Source organism: Heloderma suspectum, chromosome 4, assembly GCF_057233095.1.
Source record: "Heloderma suspectum isolate Gila_16-S chromosome 4, 16-S_ref, whole genome shotgun sequence".
Lineage (NCBI taxonomy): Eukaryota > Metazoa > Chordata > Lepidosauria > Squamata > Helodermatidae > Heloderma > Heloderma suspectum.
This window is the reverse complement of record NC_139461.1, coordinates 160,633,551-160,647,860: the sequence shown is the minus strand read 5'-3', so window position 1 is coordinate 160,647,860 and position 14,310 is coordinate 160,633,551. Positions and strand designations below refer to the sequence as shown.

Sequence of the window (14,310 nt, the reverse complement as noted above, 5' to 3'; positions counted from 1 at the left end):
ATCAGCCAGTTCTTACCCTTTATACCTCAAAGCTGGCACAGAACTATCCTCAAACCAACCTCCCCTATATTGCCAAGTTTCTGATCACTCATCTGAGCCTTTTTCTGAGTATAAGCTGTAGAACTTACTGCCCACCTAATTTCTGGTTATAATAGCACCCAAAAAGCACTTTGTGATTATAATAGCATCCAAAAAGCACTTCTGGATACCAAACAGGCATATTTTAAGAGGGGTAACTAGCACGGCAGACTTCAGGCATGGAAACTGAGAGGTGCTCAAACTAAAAGACAAGTGCTGGCCATCTGGACCCCATTGAACACCCTGACTACTAGGAAAGATGAGATTTGTTCTGCATTCTCAAAATATTGTCAGGACTTACACACATCACAACAGCTACATCTCAACCAAACAAAGGACTTCCTGGATTCTTGGCTATTCCAAAGATTACATCAGACCATAGGGCTTTGGAAAGGTTAATTTCAGAAGAAATAGACCAAGTTATTAAAAACCTTAAAACATGCAAATCTCCTGGTCTTGATCAGTTTCCAGCAGAGTTTTGTAAATCTTTCAAAGATTAATTGCTTACACCTCTTAGAGATCTGTTCAATCATGTTACGATAGGAGGCATAACTCCAAGTACATTGTATGATGCAAAGACCATAGTGATACTAAAGTCAGAGAAGGATCTAGATGCTCTAACATCTTACAGACCTATATCTTTAATCAGGATTCAAAGATTTTTACTGCAGTTCTCGCTCAAAGGCTGAATGCATTAATTACTCAATATATTCATCCAGACATTCCACACAAGCATTTGGCAGATAATGTGCAATGAACCATAGATCTTATACATAAAGTGAAGATGGACAAAATTCCCATGGCAATTTTGTCCCTTGATGCAGAAAAAGCTTTTGATTATGTTCAATGGCCTTATCTTAAATTTGTTGTTCAGTTGTTTAGTCGTGTCCGACTCTTCGTGACCCCATGGACCATAGCACGCCAGGCCTTCCTGTCCTGCACTCTCTCCCGGAGTGTGCTCAAGTTCATATTCATTGCATCGGTGATGCTAGCTAGCCATCTCATCCTCTGCCGTCCCCTTCTCCTTTTGCCTTCAGTCTTTCCCAGCATCAGGGTCTTTTCCAGAGAGTTTTCTCTTCGCATTAGGTGGCCAAAATATTTGAGCTTCAGCTTCAGTATCTGTCCTTCCAGTGAGCACTCAGGGTTGATTTCCTTTAGTATGGACTGATTTGACCTCCTTGCAGTCCAGGGGACTTGTAATAGTCTTCTCCAGCACCACAGTTCGAAAGCATCAATTTTTCGGTGCTCACCCTTCCTCATAGTCCAGCTCTCACAGCCATACATTACTACTGGGAAAACCATAGCTTTGATTAGACGGACCTTTGTCGGCAAGGTGATGTCTCTGCTTCTTACTATGCTGTCTAGGTTGGCCATAGCTTTCCTCCCAAGGAGCAAGCGTCTTTTAATTTCATGGCTACAGTCACCGTCTGCGGTGATCTTGGAGCCCAAGAAAGTAAAATCTGTCACTGCTTCCATTTCTTCCCCTTCTATATGCCAGGAAGTGATAGGGCCAGATGCCATGATCTTAGTTTTTTTAATGTTGAGTTTCAAACCAGCTTTTGCACTCTCCTTTTTCACCCTCAGCAAGAGGCTCTTTAGATCCTCTTCGCTTTCTGCCATTAGGGTGGTATTGTCTGCATATCGGAGGTTGTTGATAATTCTCCCAGCAGTCTTAATTCTGACCTCTGATTCATCCAACCCGGCATTTCTCATGATGTACTCTGCATATAAGTTAAATAAGCAGGGCGACAATATGCAGCCTTGTCGTACTCCTTTCCCAATTTTGAACCACTCGGTTGTTCCATGTCTGGTTCTTACTGTTGCTTCTTGACCCTCGTACAGGTTTCTCAGGAGACAGGTAAGGTGGTCTGGTACTCCCATCACTTTCAGAATTTGCCACAGTTTGTTGTGATCCACACAATCAAAGGCTTTAGCGTAGTCAATGAAGCAGAAATAGATGTTTTTCTGGAATTCTCTTGCTTTCTCCATGATGCAGCGAATGTTGGCGATTTGATCTCTAGTTCCTCTGCCTCTTCGAAACCCAGCTTGTACTTCCGGTAGTTCTCGGTTCACATACTGCTAGCTTGTAGGATTTTGAGCATCACCTTGCTGGCATGTGAAATGAGCGCAATTGTGCGGTAGTTTGAACATTCTTTGGCGTTGCCCTTCTTTGGAATTGGAATGTAAACTGACCTTTTCCAGTCTTGCGGCCATTGTTGAGTGTGCCAAATTTGTTGGCATATTGAATGCAGCACTTTAACAGCATCATCTTTTAGGATTTTAAATAGCTCAGCTGGAATACTGTCATCTCCACTAGCTTTGTTGTTAGTAATGCTTCCTAAGGCCCACTTGACTTCACTTTCTAGGATGTCCGGCTCAAGTTCAGTGACCGCACTATCATGGCTATCAGGGACATTCAGATCTTTCCTGTATAGTTCTTCTGTGTATTCTTTCCACCTCTTCTTAATCTCATCTGCTTCTGTTAGGTCCCTGCCTTCTTTGTCCTTTATCATGCCCGTCTTTGCACAAAACGTTCCCTTGAGATCTCCGATTTTCTTGAAGAGATCTCTAGTCTTTCCCATTCTGTTGTTTTCCTCGATTTCTTTACATTGTTCATTTAAGAAGGCCTTCTTGTCTCTCCTTGCTATTCTCTGGAACTCTGCATTCAGTTGGATATATCTTCCCCTTTCTCCCTTGCTTTTCGCTTCCCTTCTTTCGTCAGCTACTTGTAAAGCATCATCAGACAGCCACTTTGCTTTCTTGCATTTCTTTTTCTTTGGGATGGATTTCGTTGCTGCCTCCTGAACAGTGTTATGGACCTCCGTCCATAGTTCCTCAGGCACTCTGTCTATCAGGTCTAATCCCTTAAATCTATTTGTCACCTCCACTGTATATTCATCAGGGATATGATTTAGGTCATACCTGAACGGTTTAGTGGTTTTCCCTACGTTCTTCAATTTAAGCCGAAATTTTGCAACAAGAAGCTCATGATCTGAGCCACAGTCAGCTCCAGGTCTTGTTTTTACTGACTGTATAGAGCTTCGCCATCTTTGGCTGCAAAGTACATAATCAATCTGATTTTGATATTGACCATCTGGTGATGTCCATGTGTAGAATCGCCTCTTGTGCTGTTGGAAAAGAGTGTTTGCTATGATCAGCGTGTTCTCTTGGCAAAACTCTATTAGCCTTTGTCCTGCTTCATTTTGTACACCAAGGCCATGCTTGCCTGTTATCCCGGTGATTTCTTGACTTCCTACTTTAGCATTCCATTCCCCTATGATGAAAAGGACATCTTTTTTTGCTGTTAGTTCTAGAACGTGTTGTAGGTCTTCATAGATCCTTAATTCCGCATCCAAAAAGGGGATTTTTGGATCTGGAAATTGGCTGCTTCTGTGTTAACTTTATATTGTATCAAACTTGATTCACTTCTGTCACTGAACATGTTATACTTATGATATAAGTATAACGAGGCTTTGACGACGCTTGGGTTTGGTCTGTTCCTGCTTAGTTTTGGCTCTAGTTTTGGCTCGGTGGCATTGTGGCATACTGTCAATCTGTGACTGAAACTGGCATTTAATGTTGAAATGCTTCACTTTTTAAAAGCTGTTTATAAATATATAGATATTTAAAATTTATAAACTGGATGTGCAATTGCAGGTCATTTATTGTGGATTGGAGTGAAATCACCTACATACTGTTAATTTGGTCCTGTTTAACTTCAGAACTTACACCAATTGGTTTCTAGACACCCCAGTGGGTAACCAAGCTAGGTTCAAACAGGCAAACATCACCACAGACTAAAATGTAAACTGAAATTGATTTAAATGCTTTATTTAAGACAATTACAACAATTAAGAAAAGATGGTCATTCTATGAGCATTTTCTGTGATTACATTATTGGCAGTGAAAAGAATGTAACATAAGATTAGCTAAAAGAATTGCAAGTGACAAAGTTGGCACAGCAAATATAGAGAGCTAGATAACAAATTGAGCTTCTAACATTGTTATTCAAATAATATGACTCCTCTTCAACACCCCCTGCATTCCACTTGTGGTTTAAAGTAGAAGTAGAAAGTAGAAACTAAAACATGCTAAAATCGCTAACTCTCCTTTTTACTTCCTTCTGCACATTACTTGTATAAAAAAGCTAAGCATTACCAAGGCATGTGAAGAATTAAACTTAGTTAAATGTAGAAGCTAAAGTGAAAGTAAAAAGCCAAATAATTCCAATCTCCATAAAAAATAATCTAAGACCTAACTTCAGAAAAAAAAGTGTTAAAATTATTTGTTAATGCTAAGGTCTAAGACTCTAAAAGGGTCTACACTTACCCAAATCCTTGTAAACATCCAGTAAAAAGCAGCCAAAGCAGCTAGAGAGTGAAGATGCGCAAAGCTCTTCCTACCTGTGATTAAACCACCCACTCATCAGTCAGAATCCACCCCCTCCAATAATATGATGTTCTATGCCCATGTGGTTTGGGAACATTCCAGGCACTATCATTAAAGACTTCCTAAAATATCTACCATCTGGGCATGCTAAATAAGCAGATAGATAACATCCCCAGTACATCTTCCTCAAGACAGCTTCCTTGAATTCACAGTCATCTTTGGCCACATCGGCCTCAACACCTCTTCCCAATCATTGCTTGTCCTTAATGTTATGGCTTCCCCATAGCAAGTCATAAGAACATAAGAGGAGCCCTGCTGGATCAGACCCAGGGTCCATCTAGTCCAGCATTCTGTTCACACAGTGGCCAACCCGCTCACAACAGGAAACCCACAAGCAGGACACAAGTGCAACAGCACCCTCCCGCCCATGTTCCCCAGCGGCTGGTGTACATAGGCATACTGCCCCTGATACTGGAGGTAGCACACAGCCCTCAATAATCCTTGCTGTTATGGCGAGTAAGGACATTATCTGTAGGTGCAAAACACGAGGTGTCTAACAGCAATTTTTTTCCTCCTAGTTGGCATCTGAGCATGGTCAGTTCTTCTGTCCTTTCGCTCTTATCAGCATCTCTGCCGACACAGTTCGCTGTGACCTTGGTCTGCAAAACAAACCATTTGCAAAAGGCAGCTGCCTTTTTTTTCTTTCAAAGCCAGTCCTGTAAAGTCTTAGAGGTATTATAATGCCATAATGTTAATTAGCATAGAATCAGGGTCTTCTTGCCCATAGGTCATGAGTCTAGAATATAAGTATGGAGTCTTCTTAAATATGAGTCTTGGGTCTTTTAGGGGGTCTTCTTTTGGGTCTTCCTCAAACCCTCATTCAGACCATTCTACCATTCCAGATCAAATTAGCCACCTTCAGTTTGAAGCAGCCTCTTCAGTCTTTTGTTAGCAGCATTATTTAACCCTTTCAGTGCCAGATTAACACATTTATTATAAATAATGAATGCAACTATTATAAATAAAAACCAAAAAGTTCATCTAGATGGGTAAGCAGGTGCAACCAAGGACAATCCAAATAAAGCTGCACATGCAGCTACAGGGAGAGGCAAATGAGAAACCTGAACGTGCAAAGATACAGAGGTGGCCCAAGCACCTGATTCCTAAGTCCAGTACAGCCGATTCAACCCAGCAATGCTAGATGGTTAATTCAAGTCCAGTACAGTTTAGGGGTCACACTAGTGGCCTCTTTTCTTTTGGGGCTCTCAAAACCTGCACCCTTATAAATATCTAACCAAGAGACATTATTTATTAAATTTATTAAATGTATTAATCGCCCATCTGGCTGGTCACCCAGCCACTCTTATTAAATCTTAATAAGATCTTAATCTTAAACCACATAGAGGCCTTTCACCCAAAGGCAAAGCTGAATTATAGCAGTGTTTCATCACTGAAAGTGACAACTCTTTTTTTAGCATTTTCGAAATATTAATTGTTTACAAATAAAATTATTTTAATCTGAGCCATGCTGGTATAAAGCCAAGAGAATGCCTTATATTTCAGTGAAATTCACTGGAGGTCAATTTCAATTATAAAAATAAATGGCCATTTCAGAAGCATCTTCTGTTAAGATATTATGGAGGCACCTGTTCTTCTTAGGAAGCTTGCTTCAGAAGTTGGCTCACTTCAGAAATTAGTTCACTTCAGAAATTCGAGACTTGTGCTTAAATTTCTCGAAGCATTTTTGAGTAGAAGTGGGCAGATGTATGTTGTGTTGTGAGCTGGATCCAAATCTCTTATTTTCACCCCTTCACCCAAAAACCCTAAAAAAAAAACCCTCACCAAACCAAAATGGCAGCCTGCTTTCACAGAGAATGAAAGATCAAAACAGGCTTTAAGGAATATGATACAGGAAATGAATGGAAGAACACAAAATGAAAGAACACATGTAGCATCCCAGAATAATACTTTTCATGCCTAAGAATACAAGAATGGTGTACAGCTGCCATATTTAACTCAAAATAGTCACCGCTTTCACTTTTGACATGTTTCAGGCATTGGGAACTTCTATATTTTGTGATTTGAATTTGATGTTCCTGTGTTTTCTTCTGATGGTGTTCGGTTATGATGACTTTAATAGTATATGATTAATATATGTAATAGTATACAGGAGAACTGTCTAGAGATGTTATTATATTAAGCAATATATACATACTATAAAATAATATATACATAAACATGTTGCATACAAAATGGATGATAATAAATCAGTTGGGTATTCACGAATTCCCAGGTTCCTGCAAATTCCCTGCTTTTAAGGTATTTTTAAAAAGAAACAAGTGCTTAGTACACAGTTGCACTGTTCACTCATTGTCTGGCAAGTGCCAGACATTGTTGTCATGGTCCCCATCATTAACGTTAATCTTAAAAGTTTCTACACCTGCATAAAGGTGTACATGTTTTAGTCATACTGTAACTACACAATAGTGATTTACATCTGGTGAGACAGGCATAGGGACCTGAGGCTAGCTTTGCTCTAGGCACAGGTGCAGTGGACCTGAGGACTGGTGTCAGATTATTGCCCTCGTACGTCGAACTCATTGTGTTAGGAGTGGCTATATCTCAGTGGTGGAGCACATGCTTTGCAGGCAGAAGGTCTCAAGTTAAATCCCTGTCGTCTTCCTTTAGAAAGATTGCGGGTCAGCATAGATGGGAAGAGAGTCTGCTTGAGACCTGTTTCCAATAAGTGTAGACAGTGTTGGTCTGATTTCGTATAAGGCAGCTTCATCTGGGTGCAAGCAATGATGTCTATCTATCTGATAGTCACTATATTGCATAGTGATTTAATAAGAAACAGTAGCTGAATAACTGCCATTCTTTTTCCTGTTTTTATTGATGCATGTTGTAATTGTTCAGTTTCAAAACCAATTACTTCCTCGGAGCCGCTTTACAGAAGGAAGCTGCATGAGTGACTTGCAGTTCCTTCTTTCTTTCTCTTGCAATGTGGTTATTTGGGACCTGAGCCTCTCACCATGTGTAAGATCTATGAGACCTGCTCCCTTAGGAGCAGAGGAGACAGCTCTGCTTCTTACCCTGTCTCCGTAATGACAGAGCTGGCCCTTCCATAATTCCACTCCTCAACTGTGACACAACTCTTATTTCCTTTTGACAGACTTGCATGGGAAAAGATGCAACCCTTCACGTCTCTGCAAGTAATTCTGCAATGCTGCTGTACCAAAAGTTTGGATTTAAAACTGAAGAGTACATTTTAGATTTCTATGACAAATACTACCCTTTGGACAGTAAGGAGTGCAAGCATGCATTCTTTCTGAGGTTGCGACGATGATATATAGGTTTGCCGGGAGTTTCATAAAACCAGTCCCTGGAAGTAAATTTGCAGCAAACCTGCCAAGACAGAGCTCCAAGACAGAAATACCAAAATTCATTTTACTGTACAGATGGAATTGGTTCCCTGTTCTTTGTGAAGAACCCTTTTGACAACCTGGTTGCTGGTACTCCAAAATATAAAATACCAAATGATAACACAGTAGTAGCATTCACTTTGTTTATGGAAAATTCTAAAATGCTTGAATCAGTCCCTCCAGGCATTGTAGCATTTATTAGACAGAAACATATTTCCCTTCTCATCTGTCAAGTTTCAGAAGGGTATATTCATCAAAAAGGCTTTATTTTGGGACCTGAGCGTATTTGAAAGGCTTTTTGAAGACAATGTACAAATTCCTAGGAACTGAAGTCTATAGGATTCCTAGTGCAATAATTCAATACTAATAACGTTTGTCATGTTGTTAGGATAGGATTTAGAATAGGAGATGTAGGCTGTAATCCTAGGTTGCATTTCCATTTGATGCATGTCTCCTGTGCTGGTTCTCTAATGCTGATGCGATTTTATGCTGGCATATCCCCACTGCCAACACAGCGCAGCCAGCAGAGGGGCCAAAAATGGTTGGTATCAGAGGCATGTTGAGTAACGAATGGGCTTAGTCTAAATACTAAACTCTGTCAAAAACTACTCCAGACCTTATGCCAGCACAATATGACATTGATTAAAGAGATAATATAAGTTGAAGTTTTCCCATTTATCTCACTGGAGAGTCAAAATACGCTGCCTCTCTGTCTCCTTTAGCTCCATCCACACTGTGCATAGGATCGAGACATATCCTGCAGCGAATAACTCTCTGACCTTATGGTGTGCATTTTAGAGATGGGAACCATGGTGAAAGAAACTGTACACAAAGAACCTAACCTCAAAGAGCCTTCAAAGCACTCCACATAGGAAGGGAGAATCCATGCTTTGAAGTACAAATACTGCACTTTGAAGTACAGTTTCCCCTGCAATACATGGAAAAAAAATATTAGTTAATCCATCCTTCTTCCTTCCAACAGCCAGTGGCAATTTCTCCCACATGGGACACAGAATATGGAGAAGGGGGTGGGGGGATTGGGGAGCATGTGGCCATATAGGTAATGGTGAATGCCAGACACTGCAATCAATGCTACTTACTGGCCAAACATTACAATCTCATTTGCCTTGCAGGACCATAACACATGGAGCAGAACAATCACCGCACACAGAGTTTCGCTCAACTTTTTACAGGGGGGAAGTAAATATCTTGCTGATTACACTCTATCCCCAATGGGAGGGGGAAGATGATGTGAGGGCAGTGAAGGAGCAACCTGGGTGTTAGCACTCCATAGAACACCTGCTGAGGTTCTAGTTCCCCAGAATATCTATTGCTGACTATCATTACTATCCCCATAGTAATGGCTCTCCATAGTTGGCCTCCAGTAGGCACAAACGATGTGTTGCCAGTACCCATGGCAACACAGACCACAAGTAAGGCCAGCTGGAGGAACCACCATGACTAGCTGGAGGAACCACGGTGTTTCCAGTTGCTTTGGGGAGTTGCCGGCCATCTTGTTTCAGTGGGTTCCTGTGCCTTTGTAAGCTGCTTGGCAAACAGTTTGTCAAATAATACTCACCATGGGGTGGGAGTCCTGAGGAGAATCACAAGGCTTCTAAAGGCACAGGTGCCCTGGTGGGATGAGTAGCCTGAGTAGCAACCCCACTCATGCGTCTTGCTTTCAGAACCCCACTCCACTGGTGATGCTGTTCAATAAAAGCTTTCACTTTTGTTGCCACTGTTGTATCTATGTTAATAGGGACTAGCAGGTAAGGATTCTGTTGTCTCCATCTTGCCAGTTGGCCTCAGAATGGAGGGTGTAAAGGGCCTGTCTGGGTAGAATTCGTGTCCTGGTTCTGTCTGAGCAGAATTTCACAGCCCTGTGTGTGTCCAAGGTGTGCCACTCCCTTTCTAGGGGAGAGGAGGGATATGGCAGAATAAATTCTTGAGCTCTGTAGAAAACTCATATAAAGGTTACATCTGGTCGAAGGACAAAAATGCATAGCTCCTTTTTTTGATACGGCCCTATACACTCCTCTAGTGGGCATGATCATTACTAGGAATATGGCCTTCCATGTCGGAGGCTTAAAGGACACGGCCCCCAGTGATTCAAAGGCTGCCTTAGTCTGGGCCTCAGCACCATGTTGAAGCTCCAGGTGTGGAATCCATGAGCCACAAGGGGACTAGCTAGAGAGGCTGCCTAAGAACTTCTTGATGCATGGGATGAGTAGTCTCAGCATGTTAGCAGGATCTGCTCAACCTCCAGGTGGTTAGCTTTAGTGTTTTGATATAAAATGAGACACTGGTGCAGAAGGTCACTCTGGAACAGATGTGGAAGCAATTGCTTTATCGTGAGGTGTACCAAAGGTGTTTTGGCCACCTTGGAGCTATGAGGACCACCCCTGCTCATTTGTCCTTGATTTTCTGGATGACTTTGGCGATCTGAGGAATCGGGAGGAGCCCTCTGAGCCAAGACTTGCTGTCATGTTCCTTCGTCCTCCCCCTTCGCAGTCAACACCAGGAAGCAAGTCTTCTGGCTACACTACTTTATTAGTTAATGACTAGCTTATTTACAAATGCAGTTTCTAGGAAACTCTCAGACTGCAATGAAACAGCTAATCCACACATCTACAAATGTCAATAGAGGACCAGAAGTGGAAGTTAGAGAACTTGCCAGCAGTCTAGGCAAGAACTTCTCAGCCAGTCTAGCTTCGCAGTGATGCCCCTCCCTTAGGATAAATTAAATCCCTTAAAATAAATGGAGCAAAGAATAAAAGGAACATGGTGGTTGGAGTCCACTACCGGCCACCCAGTCAAGGAGAGGACACGGATGAAACTTCGGAAAAGCATATTGACAACGTTTCAAGGAAGCATGATGGGGGACTTCAATTTCCCCGATACCTGTTGGGAGACAAATTCTGCAAAACATGGCTCCTCCAAGAAATTCCTGACTTGTGTTGCTGATAACTTCCTCCTACAGAAAGTGGAGGAAGGAACTACAGGATCAGCTATCCTTGACTTGATTCTAAACAACAGAGATGACTTAGTGGATAAAGTAGCAGTTATAGGAACTCTGGGGGAAAGTGACCATGTTGTACTTGAGTTCTTGGTTCTAATGGAAGAAAAGCTGAGTGTAGCCAAATGCCTACCCTGGATTTTAGGAAAGCCAATTTTAATCAACTCAGAACAATGATAAGTAAGGTTCCATGGCAAGCATCTTTAATGAGAAAAGGAGTCCAAGATGGGCGGGAGCTCTTTAAAAAAGGAAATTCTAAAGGCACAATTGCAAACCATTCCAACAAGAAAAAACGGAAGACAACAGAAGAAGCCAATGTGGCTTCAACCAAAAGCTTAGAGATGACCTGAAAACAAAAAAGGACACATGCAGGAAGTGGAAGGAAGGCCAAGCTACGAAGGAAGAGTACAGGCAGGTAGCACAGAATTTCAGGGTGGTGTCAGGAAGGCTAAAGCTGAGAACGAGCTGAGGTTAGCGAGGGAGGCTAAAAGCAACAAAAAGCCTTCTTCAGATACATGCATAGTAAAAGACAGAGGAAAGAAACGGTGGTTCAGCTATTAAATAAGGATGGCAAAATGATAACAGATGACAAGAAAAAGGCAGAAGTGCTCAATTCCTACTTTGGCTCAGTCTCCTCCCAAAAGAGGGTCTATGACCCCCCTGGCAAAGGCGAAGTACAAGCTGAAGTGGCAGGATTGCAGCTTGAGATCGATAGGCATATGGTCAAGAAACATTTTGAATGAGTTCAAATCTCCAGGGCCAGATGAACTGCACCCTAGAATAATAAAGGAACTGGCAGAAGAGCTCTCAGAACCACTGTCTATTATCTTTGAGAAATCATGGAGGAAGGAAGTGCCAGATGATTGGAGGAGGGCTAATGTTGTCCCTATCTTCAAAAAGGACAAAAAGGAGGAGCCTGGGAACCACATACCAGTCAGTCTGACATCAATCCCTGGGAAAATTCTGGAGTAGATGATAAAGCACTCAGTCTGTAAGCACCTTGACAACAATGCAGTGATTCCTTGAATTTATTTTATTTATTTATTTTTATTTTATTGCATTTATATCCCGCCTTTTTTCCTCTTGCAAAAGAACCCAAGGCGGCTTACATTATCCTCCTCCTCTCCATTTTATCCTTGAAGCCAACATGGATTTGTCAAGAACAAATCCGTCCAGACTAATCTGATCTCATTTTTTGATCAGGTAACCTCCCTTGTGGACTGTGGGAATGTTGTGGACATAATATACCTCAACTTTAGCAAAGCTTTCAACAAAGTGCCCCATGATATCCTGATGAGCAAACTAGCTCAAAGTGGGCTAGATGAAACAACTCTCAGGTGGATCCACAGTTTACTACAGAATCGGACTCAAAGAGTGCTTATCCATGGGATCTTCTCAAACTGGGGAGAGGTAACGAGCAGGTTCAGAGAAGGGCAACGAAGATGATCAGAGGCCTGGAAACAAAGCCCTATGAGGAGAGATGTGAAAGAACTGGGCATGTTTAGCCTTGAGAAGAGAAGACTGAGCGGAGATATGATAGTGCTCTTCAAGTACTTGAAAGGCCGTCACAGAGAGGAAGGCCCAGATCTCTTCTCAATCATCCCAGAGTGCAGAACATGGAATAATGGGCTCAAGTTACAGGAAGCTGAACATCAGGAAAAACTTCCTGACTGTTAGAGCAATATGACAATAGATTAGGGAGGTGGGCTCTCCCACACTGGAGGCATTCAAGATGAAGCTGGACAGCCATCTGTCAGGGATGCTGTGACTTGGATTCCTGCACTGAGCAGGGGGTTGGACTCGATGGTCTTGTAGGCCCCTTCCAACCCTACTATTCTATGGTTCTATTAGTCTTCCATGAAGCCCCACCCCCTGACATAATTGGAATCCCTTTCTTTGTGCACAGAGAAAGGGAATGCCTTTCCCTTTCCTAGAGAAAGGCTGCCTTTCTTTAGTGCAGAAAAGGGAAACCCTGCTCTTAGCTCTAAAGAAAGTGCTGACCTTTGGGTGAGATTGGGGAAAGAAGCTGGTGGGCTTGATGAGGAACCCCAGTGGGCTAGTGGTTCCCCATCCCTGATCCAGAGAGTGTGACGAGCTCCAGTCTTCTTCCCAGCCTTGGAGCTGGTGGGAGGGTATTGTCCCAGCAATTGCATGGCAGTTCCTGCTCTCTCTGCAGCTCCGAGGTTGGGAAGAAAGTTGGGAATTATTTGGCTTGCAGAGGGCTTCCCTGACTATTGCTTGGCTGCACTGCTCTGACTTCATGGTGCTGCTTTTGACCTTTCAAACCCTAAATGGCCAGGGTCCTGATTAATTCAAGGAACTTCCCTCTAGCCCCAGCCATTTGAACCTCCATGAAAATAAAGATCTTCAAGTGAGGTTCTGCCTCCGATTCCATTTTGCATGGAAGCTAGGCTGGCTTCTTTAGGAAGCAGGGACTCTTCCTTTGCAGTTCTGACATGGTGGAAGAAGATGTGCTTTCTCCCTCCTTGCTGTTTTTTGCTTTTTGTCTTTTTGGATCGTTTCAAAGGTGGTTTTTTTTTACATTTTTTGTTTCTTCTACTATTCTGTTTTTTTTTTAATTCAGATTTTAACTATTTTTAAACATTTTCATTTAGCTATGTTGAACACCACTTTGAAAAACTTTTTTTTAAGGTATGTGTGTCTTGTCTGTGTATCTGTTTAAATAAGTAAAATAAGATCCTTCTCATTTGTATTGTTGAGGCAAGTGTCGCCCATCTGGTAACTGTGCATTTGGTTTCTTTTTCCTCGGTGCAGAACTTGGCATTTATCCCTATTAAATGTCATTCTGTTGTTTTCTGCCCAGCGCTCCAGTCTATTAAGATCACTTTGAATTCTGTTTCTGTCTTCCAAAGTCTTAGCTATCCCACCCAGTTTCGTGTCATCTGCAAATTTGATCAGCATTCCCCGCACCTCCTCCTCCAAGTCATTAATACAAATGTTGAAGAGCACTGGGCCCAGGACTGAGCCCTGCGGTACCCCACTCGTTACCTCTCCCCAGTTTGAGAAGATCCCATTGAGAAGCACCCTTTGAGTCCGATTCTGTAGCCAACTGTGGATCCACCGAATTGTTGTTTCATCTAGCCCACTTTGGGCTTGTTTGCTCATCAGGATATCATGGGGCATTTTGTCGATACTCCATACTCCAATTAACTCTCTCTTCCTCCCTTTTTCCTAATATTCCATCCCATTCCAAACTCCAAAATCTTTTGCTGTTTATGCCTCTCTATCCACTTTCTTCCAAACCCCATGTATTTATCTAACCCCCTCCTCCAAAACTCTCTCATAATCCCCTCGGTCTGTTTCTCCCCCCCCTTCAAATTACCCCAGGCTGAAACTTCTTTCTCTTCCCCCTTCTCCATGATCAACTACACACACACACACACA

The 14,310-nt window shown here is 42.2% G+C and overlaps 1 protein-coding gene across 5 annotated transcripts in view; it reads left to right on the top strand.

Moving 5' to 3' along the window:
• The window catches only part of KAT14 (lysine acetyltransferase 14), a 55,151-nt gene extending 45,525 nt beyond the window's left edge, over positions 1-9,626 (top strand). For 4 of the 5 annotated variants that reach the window (XM_084854795.1, XM_084854796.1, XM_084854794.1 and 1 more), the window contains one exon: positions 7,640-9,625. In XM_084854795.1, coding sequence (XP_084710921.1) covers positions 7,640-7,813 — 174 coding nt within the window. In that variant the 3' untranslated portion in view covers positions 7,814-9,625. Of the gene's footprint in view, positions 1-7,639 lie in introns of all 5 variants that reach the window. The other variant, XM_084854792.1, reaches the window with a different exon arrangement.
• The last annotated feature ends 4,684 nt before the right edge of the window (positions 9,627-14,310 follow it).